Source organism: Bos javanicus, chromosome 13 (assembly GCF_032452875.1).
Source record: "Bos javanicus breed banteng chromosome 13, ARS-OSU_banteng_1.0, whole genome shotgun sequence".
NCBI lineage: Eukaryota > Metazoa > Chordata > Mammalia > Artiodactyla > Bovidae > Bos > Bos javanicus.
In genome coordinates this window covers 78,094,684-78,116,482 of record NC_083880.1, presented here as the reverse complement: position 1 = coordinate 78,116,482, position 21,799 = coordinate 78,094,684, and the positions used below count along the sequence as shown (strand labels likewise).

General features: G+C 55.9%; 1 protein-coding gene across 2 annotated transcripts in view; it reads left to right on the top strand.

Annotated features, from left to right (window-relative positions):
* The first annotated feature begins 718 nt into the window (after positions 1–718).
* PEDS1 (plasmanylethanolamine desaturase 1) overlaps positions 719–21,799 on the top strand; it is a 25,992-nt gene continuing 4,911 nt past the window's right edge. Inside the window, exons 1-4 of one of the 2 annotated variants that reach the window (XM_061437936.1) lie at positions 719–976; positions 8,736–8,855; positions 19,970–20,061; positions 21,514–21,658. In XM_061437936.1, coding sequence (XP_061293920.1) covers positions 853–976; positions 8,736–8,855; positions 19,970–20,061; positions 21,514–21,658 — 481 coding nt within the window. In that variant the 5' untranslated portion in view covers positions 719–852. The remainder of the gene's footprint in view (positions 977–8,735; positions 8,856–19,969; positions 20,062–21,513; positions 21,659–21,799) is intronic. The other variant, XM_061437937.1, reaches the window with a different exon arrangement.

Genomic DNA, 21,799 nt, shown 5'->3' with positions numbered 1-21,799 from the left:
GGAGCCTGGCACCGTCCGTTCCGACGAGCACTGGGAAGGCGGGGTGATGTCACAGTGACCGGAGAAGGGGGCACCTCCGGGCGCTGCGGTGACAGGGCCTCTGAGGAGGCCACCCAGCTCCTGACTGTGAGTTAAAAACACCCTGCGGTCGAGCTCTTGGCCCGGCGCCCAACAGATAGTCAGCGCTCACCAAATCTGACAGAGACTCTTATCACTTTCCTGTCTCCTCCCTCCGGGGGACACTGCCCCCACCCCCCTGTCAGGCTTGTCCCCGGGGGCACCGCGCGAGCTGAGCCCACGGTGGGGGGTGACGCTCGGGGTCTTCGGAGACCCTGAAACCGGCCCAGGCCAGAGACCCTCCAAACGGGGCCTCCCCTCCCCGCCCAGGGGCCCCTCCCCGCGCGTCCCCTGCCCGTCACAGACGCCGGCCTGGGAGTGCCCAAGAGACGCCCGCTCAGACCTCGGCCCTCGGCACCGGGGGGCACCGCGGGGGTAAACACAGCCCGCACGGGGCCGTCAGCGTGCCCCGACCCGCAGGGCGGCGGCGACGCGCAGAGAAGCGCGGGCGGCCGAGACGCGCCGCCCCCCGGCTCTTCCGTACGCTACGGGCCTGCCCCTCGCGCGCCGCGGTTGGCTGCGGCTCAGCGGCCGCTGATTGGCTGGCGCGGCCTCAGGCGCGCTCCCCCATTGGCTGTGACGCCCGGCCGGGCGAGACCCCCGCCGGCGCCGCGGCCGCACCCCGGGCCGGGCCGTCATTGGGCGGCGTGATCTCGCCGCGGTTCCGCGGCCCTGCCGCCGCAGCCACCGCCGTCGCCGCCAGCTGAGCGCACCGGGCTGGCCGGGCGAGGGGCCATGGCGGGCGCCGAAGACGGGCCAGGCCAGCAGCCGGAGCTTGAAGACGATGAGGCGGCGTCCTGCCGGCGCTGGGGCGCGCAGCACGCCGGGGCCCGCGAGCTGGCCGCGCTCTACTCCCCAGGTAGGACCTCCGGCCCCCTCCTCCCGGCCAGCCTGGGCTGCGGGGCCGCGATCCCGGGTCCCCTGGATCGGAACCCCAGCCTCAGGCCCCGATGCAGAGCTCTAGCCGCGGCTCCTAACTTGCAAGTAGCTCCCGTAAGTCTGGGGACCCCACCCCAGCGCCCCTTCCAAGCGCAAACCAGAACCCCAGCCACGGGACTTTCTGGATGCAAAGACAGCCCCCGGATCAAGGAGCTGCCATATCAACCCCTCGGGCTACGGACAGCTCCCATCACGCTGTCGGATCCCAATCCTAGCCCGGGGTCCCCGCGGCTGTAAAGAGCCCCTAGTCTTGGGGATCCACCATTCCAGGACTCCAAGCCGAAGGCACCCCCCCCCCCGACCAGCGACATGCACTGGCCCCCTTCCTAAGAGTTACACCCTATCCCAGGTTCCCCAGATACAGATTTCACACCCTAGGGCCCTATCTGCACCCCTGCCGGGGCCCTGGGCTGTAGTGACTTCACCCCACAAATCTGAGCATATCAGATCTGCTCTGGGAACCTCAACTCAGGGGGCCCCAGGTACCGAGTGCCCCAGACGCCCTTCCTCCAAAGCCCCATCCTAGATTTATAGCTTCAGTTTACAGACCCTCATCCCTCCCCCCGCACCCCCCGAATTAACTCTCACCCTGTATTTTGAAATTCTGGGTGGTGAGGGCCCTCCCTGCACACCTTCCAGTTTAAGCTTTCTTTCAAAATTTAAGCCCCAGTCCCAGCCATTTCCTCTCTCCCGTGTAGATCTTTATATTAACCTCCTGCATAAGGACTTGGGGGTATCCACAGACCAGACTGCAAACTTAGAGACCCTTGCTCTGCTTCTGCCCCCAGGACAAGGTCCCTGTGTCTTCCTGCTGGGCTTACCATTTCTGCTCTAGCAAGCAATGACCTCCACCCCCTTCTCTGACTTCCACTTGAGCCTCAGGAATCTCATTGCCAGTCCCCAGCAGAGCCAAATGTCCGCAGGGGTTAAGGAATTGCCTTTGAGAACTCCAGAGTCAGGTGACTGGGAGGTCCCTATGCTTGGGTGTCACCAGCTCATCCAGCTTTATTTATTTGTCAAACATTCTGACATCTTTCCTTTTGCCCCGGGCAGGGGGAGGGGGACACCAAGCATAGATATCCCTTGCCTGGGATGAGAATGAGTCTGCCACCACCTTTGGCTTTCTGCCCTGACTGGCCAGGGTTTGCATACCATCTCTGCCATAGCTGTCTGTATGACCTGAGCCCTAGATCACCAGAGACCTTTCTGGATTTGCAGTTTCATGTTCTGTGTCTGTTTTGTTTTTTTTTTAATACCTAACTTGGGCACCTGGCCCATGATGCCATAGTGTCTTCAACCTGTTCCCCCAGCACCCAGCTTGTGGACCTAAAACCTCTGGTGCTGCCTTGGGCAGCCTGGACTTAGCATCCTGATTCTGCTTCTTAACTATGTGACTTGGGCCAAGGTGCTGGCCCTCTCTGAGCCTCAGTTTCCTCACCTCTAAAATGGGTACATGATAAAGCTTATCTGTTCCTTAGTGTCACTGGGAAATGGAAATGAGATCATCCATCTTGTGCAGTGCCTGGCATACAATAGGGAATCCCTGTTATTAATGCCATAGCCCAACCTCTCCTGTGAGTCTTAGGGTACACTGCCTCATCTCTGTGGTCCTCAGGCTCACCACCTGGAAATCCAGGGTAAGATTCAAAGGCCCCCTCCTTTGGTGTCCAGCTCCACCTACTCGAGTAAACCCTACAGACCTTGAAATCATAAGGGTGTTCTGAGACTCCCCTGTGGACCCCCACTTCTCATTCCACCATGATTGCACCTTTGTCCAGTTCTGGTTTCCCCAAGTGCCCCTCACCGTCTGAAGGATAGCCCCTCAGGGATTTAAGGGTGCAGACAGTCTCCCGGTGCCCCAGACCTGCAATCAGAGGCCTTTTCTCCTCCCGATTTGGAGTTTGGGTGGGGCAAGGGGAGTGCCTGGAGAGGGGGAGTGAAGCAGAAAGAGACTGGCTTCTCTAAATTCCATAGGCCTCCCTCTGCCTGCCTCTGTCCCTTGATGTTGGAGAAGCACCTCCATCTCTCTAGGCCTGGCCTATAAAGTAAGGGACCAGGCTGAATACATATTGAGCACTGGGACCTTTGTCCCAGTCCCTGTTCTAACCCCTGGGGGAACAGTGGTGAACAAAACAGGGAAAACAGAGCTGGGCTTTTGTAAACCCAGTAAATAAGGGAAATAGCTTACTTGCCCAGTGGTGGCAAGTACTGCGGAACAAATAGCCAAAAAGGGAGAAGTTGAGGACAGTCACATTTTAGGGGGGGCAGTTAAGGCCTCCCTAAACAGGTGACATTTGACCCGAGACCAGAAGGGAGGGACGCCTGAAGATATTTGAGGAAGGATTGGTCTAGACCAAGGACACAGCAAGTGCAGAGGCCCTGAGGTTAGGAGCAAGCCTGAAGTGTTTGTGGGAGACTGAGGCAGCCCGTGGGCTGGAGCAGAGGGAGCCAGGGTAGAGTCAGGAAGGGTTCTGGGTTCCAGGACAGAATTCCTGAGATTCACGGGGCTAGAGGTAGGTTGATACGGCGACAGCTGGCAGCAATAACAAGGCAGTTAACATAGTTGACATTCATTGGTCCCTGACTGTGTGCTGGGCGTTTCCCTCCTACGCTCTCATTTCAGCCTCCCTACAGTTGTCTCTGTAGGAAAGTTGACTTTCCCTGGTGGCTCAGAGGTTAAAGCGTCTGCCTGAAATGTGAAGATCCCCTGGTAGAAGGAAATGGCAACCCACTCCAGTACTCTTGCCTGGAGAATCCCATGGAGGGAGGAGTCTGATAGGCTACAGTCCATGGGGTTGCAAAGAGTCAGACACGACTATCAAGCCTTCCTATATATATATATGTATGCTTGACTTTGCCTAGTTTATAACTTATTATATATATATACAGGGGTCTCAGGGGTATCCTGGTATCAACTCCATTTTACAGGGAAGGAAACAGAGACCCCTAGAGCCTCCTCATAGCCCACCCCCCACACATGTTCTTCCCAGTGCTTGTCCTGCCTGGGACTCGGCTTGCTTCTGCCCACCAGAGGGGAAGGTCAGCCTCACCAGGGACACCATATGTTTGGCTGGCCTGGAGTGGCTGCACCCTGTCCATCTTTAAGACCTTCCCTGAGGCTTAGCAAAGAGTGATGATCACGGTCACACAGAGAGTTAGCAGGGCCAGAACCTGAACACTGTTCAGGGGCGTTCTGGGTTCCGTGTTCCGAATCTTTGCTGTGGAGGTGAGCCCGCCCGGGGTGGGGGTGCGGGAGGGGGCCCATGTTCCAGGGTGGCAGGCCAGCATGCCCACAGGGCTGGCAGCAGACACGGTGGGCCTCGTGTCGGCTGAGAGCCATGAGGGGTCTGATCGGGGCAGCTTGAGGTGAAGAGCCTCAGCCCAATCCCCTGGACCCTGAGAGTCTGCCCCGAGGACGTGCCTGGGGCCTGGGAGCCATAGAGGGTCCAAGTGTGGGTTTTGCAGACCCTCTCCCAGGTGCAGCCTTTGTGAAGGGTGGGCGGGCTAGGCAGGCCCTCACGGGCACGCCCAGAGGCGAGGTGGGTGTCCCGCATCCTGGCAGGTACCAGCTGACCTCTGGCTATGTGGCTACGCCGGCTCCAGGGGTAGATCTTGGTGGGTCCCCGGAGCCCCTGTTCACCCCCCGGCCTGTGGGACACAGGCACTCAGCGTGGGTGGGGGGCGAGGTGAAGGGTGTCAGGAGTGCCAGGTTGGGGTCCTGGCCTGCCGTCCGGGGGCTGAGCTGGGCTTTGTCCCCAGAGGGCCTCCTGAGGCCCTTTCCTGGCCAGGCTGGTCCGTCAACACTCCTGGCCCGGTTTCTGTCTCCCTCATTTCCGTGTCTTTCTCTCTCCCTCTCTCTGGCTACATTCATTCTGTCCATCTCCATGTATGTAGAGACCCGCCATCTCTCTCTTTCCTCCTCTTCTCCCTGTCTCTCACCTTGCTTTGTCTCTGATGCTGTTCTCTCCCATCTGTCTCTCTTCCTCTGCATCTCTCTGGTCCCTGCCTCCCCGCTACCTCCTGTCCCCCCACCTCCCTGAGGCCGAGGGTCTCCTAGTGGCCCTGGACCCACCTTAAGGTTAGGTTCCAGGGCTCGTCTGACTGAAACCAGAAGAGGCAGGCCCGGTGCCAGGCCTCCTGCTGTGACCTGTCCCCAGGAAAGCAGAGATGCCCCCCGCCCCGCCCCTGCCAGCCCTGCACAGCCACCACACGCCAGCCCGGCCCCTCCCCAGGCCAGCAGGCATCACCTCTGTCCCTCTGCTCCGATCGTGGTCAGGCCAGGGGCTGGCTTGGGGAAGCAAGACCCAGTGCTGTGCTGGAGGTGGCCTGAGCCCTCTATGCGGAGGAAGGGCCTTCCCCTCCCCAGCCTCAGTCTGCCCATCTGTGACGTGACACCATTTAGACCCCTTGACCGTGCGGTCCTGGCCTGGCTAACTGTCCATGTTGACTTTGGTGACTCTCGAGGGACTTTGGACACCTCATCTCTCCAGGCCTAGTTTGCTCCTCTGAAAGTCGGGGCAGATAGCCCCCAGCTTTTGGTGTACTGCAGGCCGGGCTGGCTGGGATCCTCCCTGGCAGTGTAGCTGGTATAGAAGAGGTGCTCTTTGAATGCTTATTATAATAGGTGTGTTTTTTCCGGGTCATAGCTGAGGCACTTGTTCTGCAGAAGACTCCAGAGCCTAGAGGACAGTTTAGATGGGAAAATATTCAGATTTCGGGACGTTGTCCATGGCAATGGGAGAGAGTTGGGCTATCTTTGGAATCAAGACAGCCCCAAACATCCAGGCTAAGGTCTCCCCCTTATAGGCACAGGATCCAAATTCAGCTCTTGGTTTTTTCCTGCTGAGCCTCAGTTTCCTCATCCAGGAAGTGGGATCACACAGTTCCTCCCTCGAGGTACTGAGACTTGAATGAAAGACTGGGCCTCACCTTTGAAAACCCAGACGACTGCAGGGGCCTGGCCAGCACTGCCACCAGGGGAAGCCCCCCAGGATGAGGCCTCAGGGAGGAGAGAGGGCTGGGGAAGCCAGGAGCTCTGCCCCCATCTGAGGGGGGCTCAGACCTGGGGTGGCCAGAGCCTGTGTTCTTAAAGGAAGCAGGAAAATAGGAATTTAGGGTATTTTTTTTTTTAAGTGTAGCTCCTTTTTTAAAAAAAAAACCTAAGAGCAAAATATGGCAGAGGTGGGGACTTCCCTGGTATTACAGTGGTAAAGAATCTGCCTGCCAATGCAGGCGACGTGGTTCGATCCCTGCTCCGGGAAGATCCCACATGCCACCGGGCAGCTAAGCCCATGCCCCACAACCAGAGAAAGCCTGTGTGTCGCCAAGAAGACCCAGTGCAGCCGTTTGTCGTTCATTCGCTCAGTTGTCACCGACTCTTTGCGACCCCATGGACTGCAGCACACCAGGCTTCCCTGCCCTTCACCACCTCCCAGGAGCTTGCTCAGACTTATGTCCATTGAGTCAGTGATGCAAAGCCATCCAACCATCTCATGCTTAGAAAAGACCCTGATGCTGGGAAGGACTGAAGTGCAGCCATAGATGGATAAATGAGACAAGACAGGGGGAGTGGGTCTGCAGAGTGTCTGGTGTGGGCTGCACGCTATACCCAGCCCGCAATTGGCCTGGTTATTGTTCCTGTCACTTAATCTCATTGCTGGCGCTGCAGGCTTGGGGGCTGCAGATCATACTGAGGAATCTCCCGTCCCTGACCACCGGCCCTCCCAGCTTTCTGCTTCTGAGCTCCCCCCGTCCTGACTGCAGACCAGAGCCACGAAAGGGAAGGCCCTTCAGGGTCCCGTCATGGTGACCCCAGGTGGGGGCGCTGGGGTGGCAGGGCCCCGGGGTGCCAAGGAAGAAGCCCCTGACTGTGGAGTGGGCAGCGAAAGGCTTCTGCCCCTGCCACCTTGTGAGGCCTGGAGGATCCTGGCCCTGTTGGGCCCCAGGGTCCTCGTCTGTACGAGGGATGCGACCCTGGGCATGTCCTTGGCCCACTCAGAGCCTTGGTCTTCTCACAGGGCGGAAGTTCTGGCTCTGGCTTGGAGCGCAGTCTGCTCTGTGCAGCCTGGACAAGGCCCATTCTCTCTCTGAGCCTGGTCCCTGTACAGCGCTTTAGTGAAGGGTGCCCAGAAGCAAAGCCTGGCAATTTTCCTCTAGGATCGTGGTTAGGAATTTGTTATTCCACAAGCATTTATTAAGCACCAAAGCACAGGGCCCTGCTGTGGAAGGCAGGCAGGGTCCTAGGCCTCCTGAGTTGACATTTAGGGAGAGGAGGATGGAAGTTTTGCAGGCAGAGTTTCCCATGATGGGCCCCATGGTCGGGGAGCCCAGGCATTAAAGGAGGAATTGTGGATGGCTTCCTGGAGGTGGAGGTTCCACGGAGAGATCTGCAAGAGGAGATTTGTCCTTGAGACCAGCTGCCTGAGAAAACAGTGTTCCTGGGGGCCATGTCATATGCTATGTCACCCAGGCGGTGCTTTTATTTCCTTTTGCGTTTTTAAATTTTAATTTATAATTGTGAGATTTTTGCTAAAATATCGCATTCATAAATTTTAAATTCAAAAGGAGGCGAAAAGACAGTCTTAACTCTACAGTTGTTTGTGTGTTTGTTTTTTCTCTTTTTTTATGTAAATGGATGTTCGGCACTTTGCTGTTTGCACTTACCAGTTTGTCCTGAATTTCCCATCCCTCCGTCGGCCACATAGGAACAGTCACCCAGGCTTTTTGCCTGGCAACAGAGACACTGTAAACCAAGTTAACTTGTCTGATTCCCCAGGCAGTGGACACTGAGGTTATTCTCAGTGTCTCGATATGGTCAACAAAGCTGCAGTTGAGTGAATCAGCCTGTCCCAGCCCACAGGATATTAAAAATACGTGCCTAAATTATAGAGAGGGTTTCATACCTGCATCCTGATTTCTGGCTCCTGTTGAGAATTCGAGCCTCTGACCTCCCTGGGCCCACACTCCCTGTCCTGGGAGTAGTCAGCCAGTTAGTGCCTCCCGCTTTAGGAGGGGCACATGTGCTGTGGTATCCCACTGTCCCCACCCAGCCCACCGCACTGCTTCAAACCACCTGTCTAGCCCCTGGAGATATTAAGAGCTTGAGACCTCCTCATCGGCCCTGTGGCTGGAATCATGGAAGTGATAACCATGGTTGGTTTCTCCTGAATTCCTGACTCATTGCCTGGAGCCCCGCTTGATGGACGTGGGACAGGGTCTGAACGTGCATAATTAAAAGCTGTTTGTAGCGCTTCCAAATGATTGCCTACCAGAAGGGGGCAGGTGATAGGATAATGAGAATTAAAAAAAGAAGCTCATTAAAATTCCTTCAGGGGTCTCCAGAGAGAGCCCGAAGGGGCCCACGAGACCAACATTCTGGTCCTGCCTGCCAAAGACTCAGCCCAAGTAAGGCCAGCCTCATGGGCAGCAGGCCTGTGCGCAGAAGGGTTTCGTTTAACACAGCCGGCCCAGAGTATATGACGTTGGACAGACTTGTCCCATTCTCTGGGCCTCAGTGACACTCTGTGAAATGGGCAGGCTGTCCCTGCATTCAGCCTGCAGTCTGCACTGCGGACTCATGGAACACAGCCCTCTCTAGACCAGCCCCGCCTGCCTCTGATCCTTGATCCCGTGGCCTTGGCCTGCCGCCCTGCACTCACTCTCGCCCCTTCTGCCCGCAGGCAAGCGCTTCCAGGAGTGGTGCTGCGTGGTCCTGTGCTTCAGCCTCATCGCCCACAACGTGGCCCACCTCCTGCTATTGGCCCGCTGGGAGCACACGCCCCTGGTGATGCTGGGCATGGGTGAGTGCCGCAGCCCCGCTGCCTGCCTCGGTTTCCCCAGGGGCCAGGGACCTACCTAGTGTCTGCCCCACGCTGATGGCGACTCACACACCCGTGTGTGTACGTGCGTGCACAGGACTGGGGTTCGAGCTGTGGGGACCCTGTCGCCCATTGCGCACACGTGGCATTGGTGTCCAGCTTGGCCCAGAGACCTGGGCGTCATCCTGAGCTCCTCCCCTCTGTGACTCCACATCCACCATCAGCGAGTCTCCTGGTTCTGCTTTGAGTTGTATCCAGCATCCCCCATCCCCTCCCTGGTCCCCACCACCCTCCAGGCTGGACTGTGGTCTCCCCACCTCCACCTCAGCCCTCCACGGTCCACTGTCCATTGTCCACAGGCAGCCAGGAAGATCCCATCGGATCCCCCATGAGGTCATACCACTGATCTGTTGTCCCCAGTCTACTTAGAACAAAACACCAGCTCCTTGGCACAGCCCCCATCCCTCCTCCCGTCACTGCCCTCCTCCCGTCAGCTCACCCCGCTTCTGCCACACCAGCCTCCCCACTGTGCCTCCCCGGGCACCATCAGACAGGCTGCTAGCTCAGGGCCTTTGCACATGCTCTTCCTGAGCTTGAACTCTTCCCACAGAGCCCTGCATGGTTCATTGCCTCGTGCCCCTCAGGGAGCTCCTCCTGCAGCAACAGCAGCCTTGCCATGCACCCCACACCCCACTCTGTCCTATATGCTGTTTCTTTGTCCCCTGCCTCCCCCAGTCACACACCTGCTCCCTGAGAGTCAGGACTTGTGCGTCTTTGCTGCTGTGTCCCCGGACGCGATGCCTCACACAGTAGGTGCTCTGTAAGTACTCACCAAAGCAGTGAGTGAATGAATGGACTAGCTGCACGCATCAGTGCCTGCCGGTCCGCCGGTTTCCGCCGGTCCATCCTCACGCGTCCACGGCCTGGGCAATGGGCACTGCCATCTTTGGCATCGTTATACAGAGCAAGAGACCGAGCCTCAGAGCGGGGACCAGCTGGAGTCACCCCTCGAAACGGAAAGCACGACACAGTTTCTCATTCAGTGTCTCCACACCCAGGTCCTGGAGTGACGTCATTCCTTGCTGTCCGCACTCTGCCCCTCCGCTCTCCCTGCTAACTCCAGTGCTTGTCACCCCGTCCCAGGCTCAGTGGCCGTTGCGCCCTTGGTCCAGCCAGCCGGCCCCAAGTGTTCAGCTTCCACAGTCTCATTAAAAGCATCCTGGCTGCTCAGGCCAGTAGCACTTGGGCCTGCTAATTGAGCCATCAGGGTCTGCGGTAGGAGTGGGCATGTGCTGGGGGGCCAGACCAGCTGGAAGGGAAAGAGGGTAACCCATTAGTGCTGAGGAGCCAGGCCCTGCCCACAGAGCCGGACAGGCCCCCTCTGTCCAGGGGCAAGAAGGACCTGCACCCCCGGCTTCTCTGCCTCAGAGGAACACATTCAAGGGCGGGGGTGTCGACAGTGTGAGCCCCAACACCTCATCTGGGGGCGATCACAAGCAGACTGCTACATCCTGGACTCACATCAGCTCTGCCACTCCCGGGCTCTGTGGCCTTGGGCAAGTGTCGTTACACCCCTGAGCCTCTCTGCCCCATCTGGAAGGTGAGGCTGTTCATAGTACCTGCTGGCTGGGGCCACTGTGAGGGCCAGATGCATCCCTGCTGAGAGGGCAGCGGCTGCGTCGAGGTAGGGAGGGGCACCACCCAACATTCCCCTCCCCGGGGCTCAGACCTTGCCTCTCAATGGTCAGTTTAACTGTGGATATTTCCCAAGGCCGCTGCATGCCAAGGGCTTCCCAGGCGGCACTAGTGGTGAAGAGCCTGCCTGCCAATGCAGGAGGCTCCCTCGCAGGAGGAAGTGGTAACCCACTCCTGTGTCCTTGCCTGGGAAACTCCATGGACAGAGGAGCCTGGCGGACTGCCGTCCATGAGGTTGCTAGAGTCGGACACGACTGAGCGACCGCACAACACAGACACCACCACATGCCGAGTCCCACCCTGGGCTCTCTGAACTGTAGGCAGCAACCGAGCGAGAGAGTGTAGCTCTGGGACCGGGTGGTTGGCCTGTTGGGCAGCAGCAGGGTCTGGGATGGTACATCCAGACCTGCCCATCTCCTAAACCACAGACTCCCTGACTAGAGACTGTAGGCCTCCACTAGGAGGGAGCGCGTGTTCTCAGCAGTGGGCCCACTCCGGGCAAAGGACCCATAGCTCCAGAGCCCCTGTGTGGGTTGAGTGAGCCAAGAGGTTGGCACCCCGGGTAGGGCACCACCTCCTTCCCCCGACTGGGGCCAGATCTTCCAGCCCTGGGGTCAGGAGATTTCTCGCCTGCTTATCAGCCAAGCTCTTCCAACAAGCACCTTTGCCTCTGGACTGATAACAGCCGACAATCCTCTGATAGCAGTGTTTGCACACTTGCTGATCGATTTAAATAGCCACTCTGATTTCTGTGTTGACACACCGGAAGGAAGGGACTGTGCCAGCCTACAGAAGCCACCCCTAGCCTGCTGCTATCTCCCAGGGGTTCTGGTGCCCCTGGCAAGCCCCAGAAAGCCAAGGAGCCAGAAGCCTTGAAAAGGTGCCCAGTTAATAAATACAGATAGATGATGCCATCCTGGGTAGCAAAGTCAAGATTGGCGGAAACTGGAAGGGAGGATGAGGAAAGAGGTCAGGGAAGGTCTCTGGAAAAGTGACAGGCGCACAGAGACCTGAAGGCAGTGAGCGAGCTGGTCGGGTGGTTCTGTCTGGGGTGTTCCCCGCAGAGGGGCAGCAGGTGCAAAGCCCTTGGGTCTGGAGTAAGCCCCGGACCCAAGCTTGGAGTAAGCTTGAGTAAGCGCTTGGAGAAGAGAAAGGAGGCCAGTGTGGTTGGAGAAAATTGCCCAAAAGAAAAGTAATTGGGGGGAGATCAGAAACTCGTGGGGACCCAGCCATGCAGGGCTTTAAAGGCCGTGGTCTGAACTTGGAGTTTTATTCAAGCCATGAGAAGTCACTGACGATTGTCCCCTTGGAGCCAGTTAGGTTCAGTTCAGTTGTTCAGTCGTGTCTGACTCTTTGCGACCCCATGGACTGCAGCACGCCAGGCCTCCCTGCCCATCACCAACTCCGGAGCTTACTCAAACTCACGTCCATTGAGTCGGTGATACCACCCAACCATCCCATCTTCTGTCATCCCCTTCTCCCGCCCTCAGTCTTTCCCAGCATCACGGTCTTTTCCAAGGAGTCAGTTCCTCGAATCAGGTGGCCAAAGTACTGGAGTTTCAGCTTCAGCATCAGTCCTTCCAATGAATATTCAGGACTGATCTCCTTTAGGATGGACTGGTTGGATCTCCTTGCAGTCCAAAGGAATCTATAGTCTTCTCCAACACCACAGTTCAAAAGCATCAATTCTTTGGCACTCAGCTTTCTTTATAGTGCAACTCTCACGTCTATACATGACCACTGGAAAAACCATAGCCTTGACTAGATGGACCTTTGTTGGCAAAATAATGTCTCTGCTTTTTTAATATGCTTTCTAGGTTGGTCATAACTTTTCTTCCAAGGAGTAAGCGTCTTTTAATTTCATGGCTGCAATCACCATCTGCAGTGATTTTGGAGCCCAAAAATATAAAGTCTGACACTGTTTCCACTGTTTCCCCATCTATTTCCCGTGAAGTGATGGGACCGGATGCCATGATCTTCATTTTCTGAATGTTGAGCTTTAAGCCAACTTTTTCACTCTCTTTCACTTTCTCACTTTCATCAAGAGGCTCTTTAATTCTTCACTTTCTGCCATAAGGGTGGTGTCATCTGCATATCTGAGGTTATTGATATTTCTCCCGGCAATCTTGATTCCAGCTTGTGCTTCTTCCAGCCCAGCATTTCTCATGATGTACTCTGCATATAAGTTAAATAAGCAGGGTAACAATATACAGCCTTGACGTACTCCTTTTCCTATATGGAACCAGTCCATTGTTACAGGTCCAGTTCTAACTGTTGCTTCCTGACCTGCATACAGATTTCTCAGGAGGCAGGTCAGGTGGTCTGGTATTCCCATCTCTTTCAGAATTTTCCACAGTTTGTTGTGATCCACACAGTCAAAGGCTTTGGCATAGTCAATAAAGCAGAAATAGATGTTTTTCTGGAACTCTTGCTTTTTCCATGATCCAGTGGATGTTGGCAATTTGATCTCTGGTTCCTCTGCCTTTTCTAAAACCAGCTTGTACACCTGGAAGGTCACGGTTCACGTATTGCTGAAGCCTGGCTTGGAGAATTTTGAGCATTACTTTACTAGCGTGTGAGATGAGTGCAATTGTGCGGTTGTTTTGAACATTCTTTGGCACTGCCTTTCTTTGGGATTGGAATGAAAACTGACCTTTTGCCCTTGGAGCCGACATCATCTGATGCAGCAGGGAGGGCAGTGGGGACAGGGAGGGCTGGAGGGGAGGCGAAGGAGGTGGCCCAGACCCCAGAAGGGCAGCGGAGGTGGTGAGAGGTGGTAAGAGCCGGGTGAGCTGTCGGAAGGTGCTGACAGGTGGCTGTGGTGGTGAGAGGGAGAGGGGTCGGCGCCCTGAGAGAAGTGACCGCCGACATCTCGGAGGGAAGTGGAGGAGCCTCGAGCTGCCTGGGGTGCTGCCTGCCGGGCCGCCAGAGGCCTTCAGCAGGAAACCGGAACCGGAAATCCCGGTGTCCCGGGAGGAGAGACACTGTTTGAAGCCCACGCACGTGCTGGCGGAGGGACCCTCGGGGGTTCTCTGTGCGAACAGAGAAGAGCCCTGAGACTTCCAGGGCGGGAAGAGGAAGAAGAGCCAGCCAAGAGGGAACATGGGGAGCCGGGCAGGGTCGCTCAGACCTGGACGAGAAGGTGTTTCAAAAGACTTGGGGTTCAGCGAGGAGCACCCACCAAGCAGGGCAGCAGGATGGGGCCACGAGGGACCGTCGGAGTTATCCCCCTGGAGGTCTTCAGCGGCCCGCACAAGGACGGCGTTGGCCGCAGCGGATAAGTAACCCAGGAATGACCTTGGGAGCCCTGAGCAGTTTGCAGCACTTGGGGAAAGTGCAGGGAAAATGGGGTGGTGAGCTGGTGCCCGAAGGAGGGACTAGAAATTCCTGGCAAAGGAGGGCGGGGCTTACAGATGGAAGACACAGTGAGTGCAGAGGTCAGCAGTGATCGGGCAGTCACAGGGCCTCGGGTTGTGGGTGGCCTCTCGGGTCAGGAGTCTGGCTTGGAGGAGGAGTCTCCCCTGGATTTGAGCTGAAAGGTGGTAAAGACAGGATTTGGCCCCAGGACCAGAGGGACCAGGGCTTCCCTGATGGCTCAGCGGGGGAGGAATTTGTCTGCATTGCAGGAGACGCAGGTTCAATCCCTGGAGGAGGAAATTGCAACGCACTCCAGTATTTTTGCCTGGAAAATAACACACCGAGGGTCGGACACAACTGAGCGACTAAACACACACACACACACACTACACCGTAGGGACCAGCCCTTAGCAGTGTCTGTTTCTGTCTCACCCCGTCTCCACACCAGGCCTCAGGGTGGGTGGGGCAGAGAAGTCCCAGCGCATGGCCTGTGGGGAAATGGAGGCCCCAGGGGGCTGTCTCAGGGTCTCAGGGTGAGTCAGGGTAGCTGGGGTGAGTCATGGTCTCCTAGCCTGGCCCCATGTCCTGCAGGCAGGGTGGTGACCAGGCTCAGGCCACCCCCAGGGTGATCCAGCCAGTAGGCGCTGACACCAGCCCTGGGACAAAGAAGCTTCTGTGTGCCCGCCTCTGCCAGCCCTGCTCCCATTAAAGAGGACTTGGGCAGCAGGCCTGGAGGCCTGGACTTGTGCTCTGAAAACGACCACGGCCCATAGATCACAGAGCCATTTCCTCCCGGGGCAGGGGCGAGGGGACTCTCTTCTCTCCAAAAATAATTCCTGGCATCTCCGTAAAGGCCACGTCCCTCCTCCCTGCTGGGCAGCCAGAAAAGGCCAGGGGCTGGTCGCTGGACAGATGACACTGCAGATGCTGCAGGAGGGGAGCGGCATTTAACTACTGACGGTGGCTGCGTTGGGGGCCGAGTACTGTGTCCCAAGGCCTGCACTGCGTGCTCGGTCGCTCCTTTGTGTCTGACTTTTTCAGCCCCATGGACCGCAGTCCGCCAGGCTCCTCTGTCCGTGGGATCTCCCAGGCAAGAATGCTGGAGTGGGTTGCCGTTTCCTTCTCCAGGGGATCTACCCACCCCAGGGATGGAATCTGCATCTCTTGTGTCTCCTGCACTGGCAGGAGGATTCTTTACCACTGCGTCACCTGGGAAACCCTTAGGACCTGCATTTGCCTGTTGTTAGCTGATGGTACTTAAGCGACGTAAATACCGTTCCTGTCTCAGACCTGGACATGAAGGCTCAGCAGCATCATGAACAGCCCTGTCTCTGGTCTCTGGCCACTGACCAGCAGCTCTGACCCCTCCTTACCCTCCAGGTCTCATTTCTTCCTCTGGCAAGTGGGATGTGGTGAGGCCTATCACAGTGGACATGAAGTGAGATGACACACTTTTTTTTAATAGACTCTCTTTTTTAGGACAGCTTTAGATTTACAGGAAATGAGCAGATAGTTACAGCAAGTTCACATATAAGTTCACATATAAGCCCTGGCCCCAGTTCCCCTTATTACTGCCTCATGTTGGTATCATATGTGTGTTATAATGAATGCACCAATATGCATTATTATGAAGTAAAGTCCATAGTTTATTCAGAGGTCCTTAAGTTTTTTTCAGTTTTTAAAATTTTTTTAGGTAACAGCTTTGTCGTCATATCGTTCACACAATATTGGCATTCACCCGTACAAAGTGCACAATCGAGTAGTTTTTAGTAAATTTATCAAGTTACCTAATCATCACCACGCTCAATTTTAGAACACTTTCATCACCCTGCAAAGAAACCCTGTACCTCTTAACCATTAAGTCCTAACTGATCTCCGTTCTGTATCAGATTTTCGTATTTTGGAGATCTCATGTAAGTGGAACCCTAAGCTGCGTGGTCTCTTGGGTTTCTTGTTTGGCCGGCTGGTTGTGTCTTAGCTGCTTGTTTTTTGCTGGAGAACAGCCAGTTGCCAGCATTGTGATAGTGTCAAGTGTGCAGCAGAGTGCCTCAGCCGCACAGATCGTCCTTCTCCCCCAGACGCCCCTCCCATCCAGGCTACCGCTCACTGAACAGAGTTCCCTGCGCTGTGCAGTAGGTCCTTGTTGGTTATCCATTTTAAATACAGCAGCACATACGGATGTCCTTAATTTTCAGTTACTGCCCTTTCTCTACCCCAGGATCCCATCCACGATCCCACGTCACGTTTAGTTGTCATCCGTCGAGGTTCCTGAGCTGTGAGTTTCTCGGATCTTCCTTGTTTTCAGTGACCTGGACAGTTTGAGGAGTGCTGTGTCTTGTGGGATGCTCGTCTGCTGGGATTTGTCTAGTGTTTTTGTTAGTGGGCTGTGTGTCTTGGGGAGGAAGAGCCCAGAGGTCAAGTGCCATTTTCATCACCATCTATAGCAAGGATATATACTATCAGCATGACTGATCCCCGTGATGTTGACCTTGACCACCGGGCTCAAGTGGTGTTTGTCGGGTTTCTTTAAAGTTACTCTCACCACCTCCTTTTCGTATTGTTCCCCTTGGAGAGAAGTCGCTGCATAGCACGTGTTTAATCTGTGGGGATTTATATTCCCAATAATACACTTTTTTAACACTTTTGACAAAGGACCCAGCGCACAGGAAGCACCCTAGTGTTAACTGTAATTACAAAACATTTTTCTAATATTGTTTTTATTATCATTGTCATCTGTAAGGAGTTTCTCAGGTGGCGCTAGTGGTAAAGAACCCACCTGCCAATGCAAGAGACAGATGCAGGTTCGATCCCTGAGCTGGGAAGATTTCCTGGAGGAGGGTATGGCAACCCACTCTGGTATCCTTGCCTGGAGAATTCCATGGACAGAGGAGCCTGGCGGGCTACAGTCCGTGGGGTCGCAAAGAGTCGGACATGACTGAGCGACTTAGCACGCACACATCATCTGTAAGGATTAAGTGCTTAGGACGATTAAGGAGATGAGATCTGTAACCGGCTTAGGACTGGCCTTGGTACAGTTTAGGGATTAAGAGAGATAAAACATTTAAGGTGCTGGAACAGAGCCTGGTAACTATAAGTGCTCAATAAATATCAAGTAAAACTAAATAAGCAAGTGGGTGGGTAGATGGATAGATAGGTAGATGGCTCGCATCTTTACCCAAAGAAGATGAGGGCATATGTCCTCACACAGGCTTGTGGATGGCAGTTCACAGGAGCTGAGTCATTCCAGCCCCAACCTGGAAACAGCCTCGTTGTCCACCAGCAAAATGGATGAACGTACCATGGTACATCCAGGTGGTGAAGCACTGTTTGGCACTGGAAAGGATGAACTCCTGAGACAACCACATGGATGCCTCTAGAAGCATCATGCTAGTGAAGAAAGCTAGACCCAAAAAAGCATATCCCATAAGGATCCATCTGTGTGAAGTCCCAGAGTTGGCAAAACCAGTGTGTGATTATGGGAAGCAGGTTGGTGGTTGCATGGAACAAGGGTGAGGAGGCAAACTGGGCACCGTGAGGGAGCCTGCTGGAGGGCTGCGTTCTCCTGAGGCAGCGTTAGCTCAGGCTGATGGCACGGGGGCTCAAGAGGTACCTCCGCTGACCCTTCGCTGGCAAAGGGAAGATGCTGAGGCCCAGAGCAGGCAGAGTTTGCCCAGGGTCACACAGCAGTGGCTCCAGCTCTTGGTCTGGCTCCCCCTGACCTTGGCTCCAGTGCCGCTGTTCCCTCATGGTAGACACAAGGCAGTGTGTAACGGCATCCTGTGGTATGCAGTAGGAGCTCTATTAATACCCCGGACCTACTGAGGCAGAGATTAAGGGCATGAAAGGGAGCTGGTTTTGGAGACTGGTAGACTAACCTCTTCTCAAACCAGGTCTGCCACTCAGGGAGGTGGTTCAACCTCCCTGAGCCCCCTTCCGCATCCGAGAAGTGGGGAAAATAAACGAGGCTGTCCCCTCAGATGGTGACCAGTGCTGTGAAAGCAAGCAAGCAAGGAGACGTGACCAAGAGCACCTGCCTGGGAGGATGGCTTTAGCCGGGGGCTTCGTGATGTTTACCCTGAGCTAGAAGACAGAGGAGGAGCCAGCCCTTCAGGGGTCTCAGGGAGGGGGTGGTGCGCCGGATAGAGGAGCAGCAAGTGCAGAAGCCCTGGGCTTCCCAGCCTTCACCAGCCCCTTCCCCAGCCCGGCCCGCCCTCCCTGCACCGCCCCTGAGCAGCACGACTGCCCAGCCCTGTGCGCCAGCCTTAGAGCCCTGGCACGGCCTCCCCCTCCCCAGCGTGGCCCCCAGGCAGTGTCACCCCTTCCTCACTCTGTTGTCTTTTTTTTTTATTTCTGGCTGCGCGGGCTTTCTGTAGTTGCGGCGAGCGGGGGCTTCTCTGTTTGTGGTGCCCAGGCTTCGTTGCCCTGTGATATGTGGGATCTTCCCAGACCAGGGACTGAACCCGTGTCCCCTGCACTGGCAGGCAGATTCCTCTCCACTGTACCACCTGGCAAATCTCCTTGCCCCTTATCTCTCTGTCCCAATGACATGAGCTCAGCCAAAGTCCGGTGCATCTCTGGCTCGAGTGTAGGGCACACAGTAGGTCCCTGGCAGAATGTCGCCTTTATGGACTAAATGAACAACAGCAAAGATAATGATAGTATTGAGGGCTCCCTCTGCACTACACACTGTACTTAGCACTTCCCATCGATTCACTCAACACGTGTACCGACCCATATTGTGTGCCAAGAAGTGGGATGCAGCCATAAACGAAAGACGAAAATTCCTGACTTTGTGGAGCTGACGTTTTTATAGAGGAAGACAGTAAACAGAAATGAAGTCCAAGGTGATAGGTGTTTGGAGAAGAAAAGAGACAGGAAATGCTGGGAGGCGGGGGTGCTTACGGTTTTAGATGAGGTGTCCTCGGGGACCTTTGAGGCAAAGATCTGAAGGAAGTGAGGGAGTGAGCTGTGTTACATTTTGGGAAAGAATGTTCCAGCAGGTTGCAGAGCAAGTACAGAGACCCAGAGGCTTGTAAGGGGGTGTAAGGAAGGGGACTATGCCAGCAGGGCTGAGACGCAGGCGGTGGGGAGCAGGATGGGTGGTACTGGGGCGTCTCCTTGGGCAGCGGGCTGGCCACTCGGCCTTGATTTCCCCTTGTGGACGATGTCATGGTGCATCCTCCCGAGATACTTGGGCCCCAAGGTAGCTTAAGCGCCTAGCTCTGCCACTTGCCATGTATGCGACCTCAGTCTAGTTAGTTCTGTTCTCCAAGCCTCAGTTTCCACCTCTATAAAGTAAAAATAAAGATGGTACCAGCTTCTGATAGAGGTGAGAATTTGTGAAGATCGAGCATGTCTGGCACTGAGAAAGTATTCAGTAGACGGTAGCTGCCGTGTTCTTTTTAAATCATTCTCATTCTCATCCATCTAGAGGGAACTGGGGCACAGAGAGGTTAGGGAACATGCCCAGTGTCACACAACTGGTAAGTGACAGCTGGCACGTGAGTCTAGGCGTAACAGCACTTACCCTCTGGATTATACTGAACCCTCAAGTGAGCATGTGGTTTTGGGGCTCTCTGAGAGGTCTTTGTTCTGAAAAGGCTGCTGGGGGCCCAGTGATCACATTGACTGTTGGTAAAAGCTGGGTTGCGGGGGTGTGGCTTCTGTCTAGACCTCGGGTCCTTCCTGACACCAAACCCCAGAATGACCTTGCCGTCTGTCACCAGTAGCACTGGAGTAGAGCGGGGCAACTGTGGGTCAGAGAGAAAGTGCCAGCCGGCTCCTAACAGGGAAAGGCTGGGCGACCTGAGCCCAGTTTACTCCTCCAGACTCACCTAGCAAGTGAGGCCCCGCGTCTCCCTGGGGATGACCAAGTAAAGGGACAGACTGCAGCTCCATTCACAGGCAGCAAAGTGTCCCAAGAAGAAGAGGGAACACCCTAACCTGAATGAGTGAGCGAGTGACTTCCTGAATTGGGGTGGGGAGTGGGTAGGGACGTGCCCTCGACTCCCCCCACCTCCGGCTTACCCTCCTCTTGTCCACAGTGGCAGGGGCTCTCCTTGCTGACTTCCTGTCCGGCCTGGTGCACTGGGGAGCCGACACCTGGGGTTCCGTGGAGCTGCCCATTGTGGGGAAGGTGCGTATGTTGACCGAGCCCTGAAGCCCAGCCTGTCTCCTCCAGGAGGAGGTGGGGCTGTCTGAACTGGGCTGAGTCCCCTTTCCTCTCTGAGCCCATTTTCCTATCTGTAATGTGAAAACTGTGGTTCCAACCTGACCCCCACTCCCCCGCCTTCAAGACCAGAACAGGAATCGCCTGTGATTTCCTGGAAGCAAAAGCATCAGGCCTGGGACAGAGAGCTCTGATACATGTCCACCTCACTGGACCCCCTTGAACTTGGGGGCCACACCGCATCTTGTTCTCCTCTGCCTGCCCTGCTGCACCTCACTGTTCATTTCCATTGAACTTTATCTGGTGTCAGTCAGACGTTTTGATTGTGATAGAAAATCTGGTACACACTTAACCACAGAAGGGAGAAGGCAATGGCACCCCACTCCAGTACTCTTGCCTGGAAAATCCCATGGACGGAGGAGCCTGGTGGGCTGCAGTCCGTGGGGTCGCTAGGAGTCAGACACGACTGAGCGACTTCACTTTCACTTTTCACTTTCATGCTTTGGAGAAGGAAATGGCAACCCACTCCGGCGTTCTTGCCTGGAGAATCCCAGGGACGGGGGAGCCTGGTGGGCTGCCGTCTATGGGGTCGCACAGAGTCGGACACGACTGAAGCGACTTAGCAGTAACCACAGAAACGTACCGATTTGTGTACTAAAAATTTTAGAAGTGAAACTAGGGCGTGGTTGGGTCCAGTGGGACGAACAGACTGTATTCTTTGGAGCCCGTCCCTCTCCACGCCTGTCTCTGCTTTCCCCTCTACTGGCTCCACTCTCACGCGGGCTCTCCCCTGCTAAGGTGGCCGGGATGGCCGTCCGCTGCCTCAAGGTCCATCCTCCCAGCTCAGCGCTCCCTGGAGACCGCCCCTTTTCCCATAGTTAGGACCGAAGTCCCACGACTCATCACCATTGGCCTCGCTTGGGTCACGTGGCTGTCACACAGCCAGTCACTGTGGCCAGAGGAATGGGATGCTCTGATTGGCCGGGCCAGGGTCCGAGGAGGCAGTCTGATTGGAGCAACTGGTACTAAGAGAAGAAGCGGAGGCTCTTACCAGAAGGAGGGGTTGGATATTGGAAAAAATAAAAGGGTCCTGTCTGTCAGTGTGAGGGGTCTCCTCAGTTGCCTCAGGGTAGGAGAGGAGGGTGGAGGTTGTCGCCAACCCCCCCTCCGTAGCCCAGGTCCGGAGACTGAGGCCCACAGAGGGGCAGGCAGCCGGAGGTCCCACCAGGTCATTTCCACCCATCTTCTGCTAAAGCTGCTAGACCTGGAGCCTGAAGGCTGGGGGACCCCCAGCAGTGCCATGCTGGGGCGGCATGCCAGAGACAAGGAGGTGCTCCCGTGCGGAGTGTGTGTGCAGGAGGTCAGGGAGGGGCTGACTGGTTGGCTGGGCCCCCTCTCCCATCCCCCCACCTCACCTAGGCTTTCATCCGGCCATTCCGGGAGCATCACATCGACCCAACAGCCATCACCCGGCACGACTTCATCGAGACCAACGGGGACAACTGCCTGCTGACGCTGCTGCCTCTGTTAAACATGGCCTACAAGTTCCGCACCCAGAGCCCAGGTGAGCATGCCAGCGGGGGAGCCTCCAGGCAGCCCTCGGGGACAGGCACACACACCCGCCTCCCACGAGCCTCCCGTAGCTGGTGTGGGTGTTTCGCCCCTCGGTGTTATAAAAGTTTAGTTAGTTGCCCTCATATAAAAT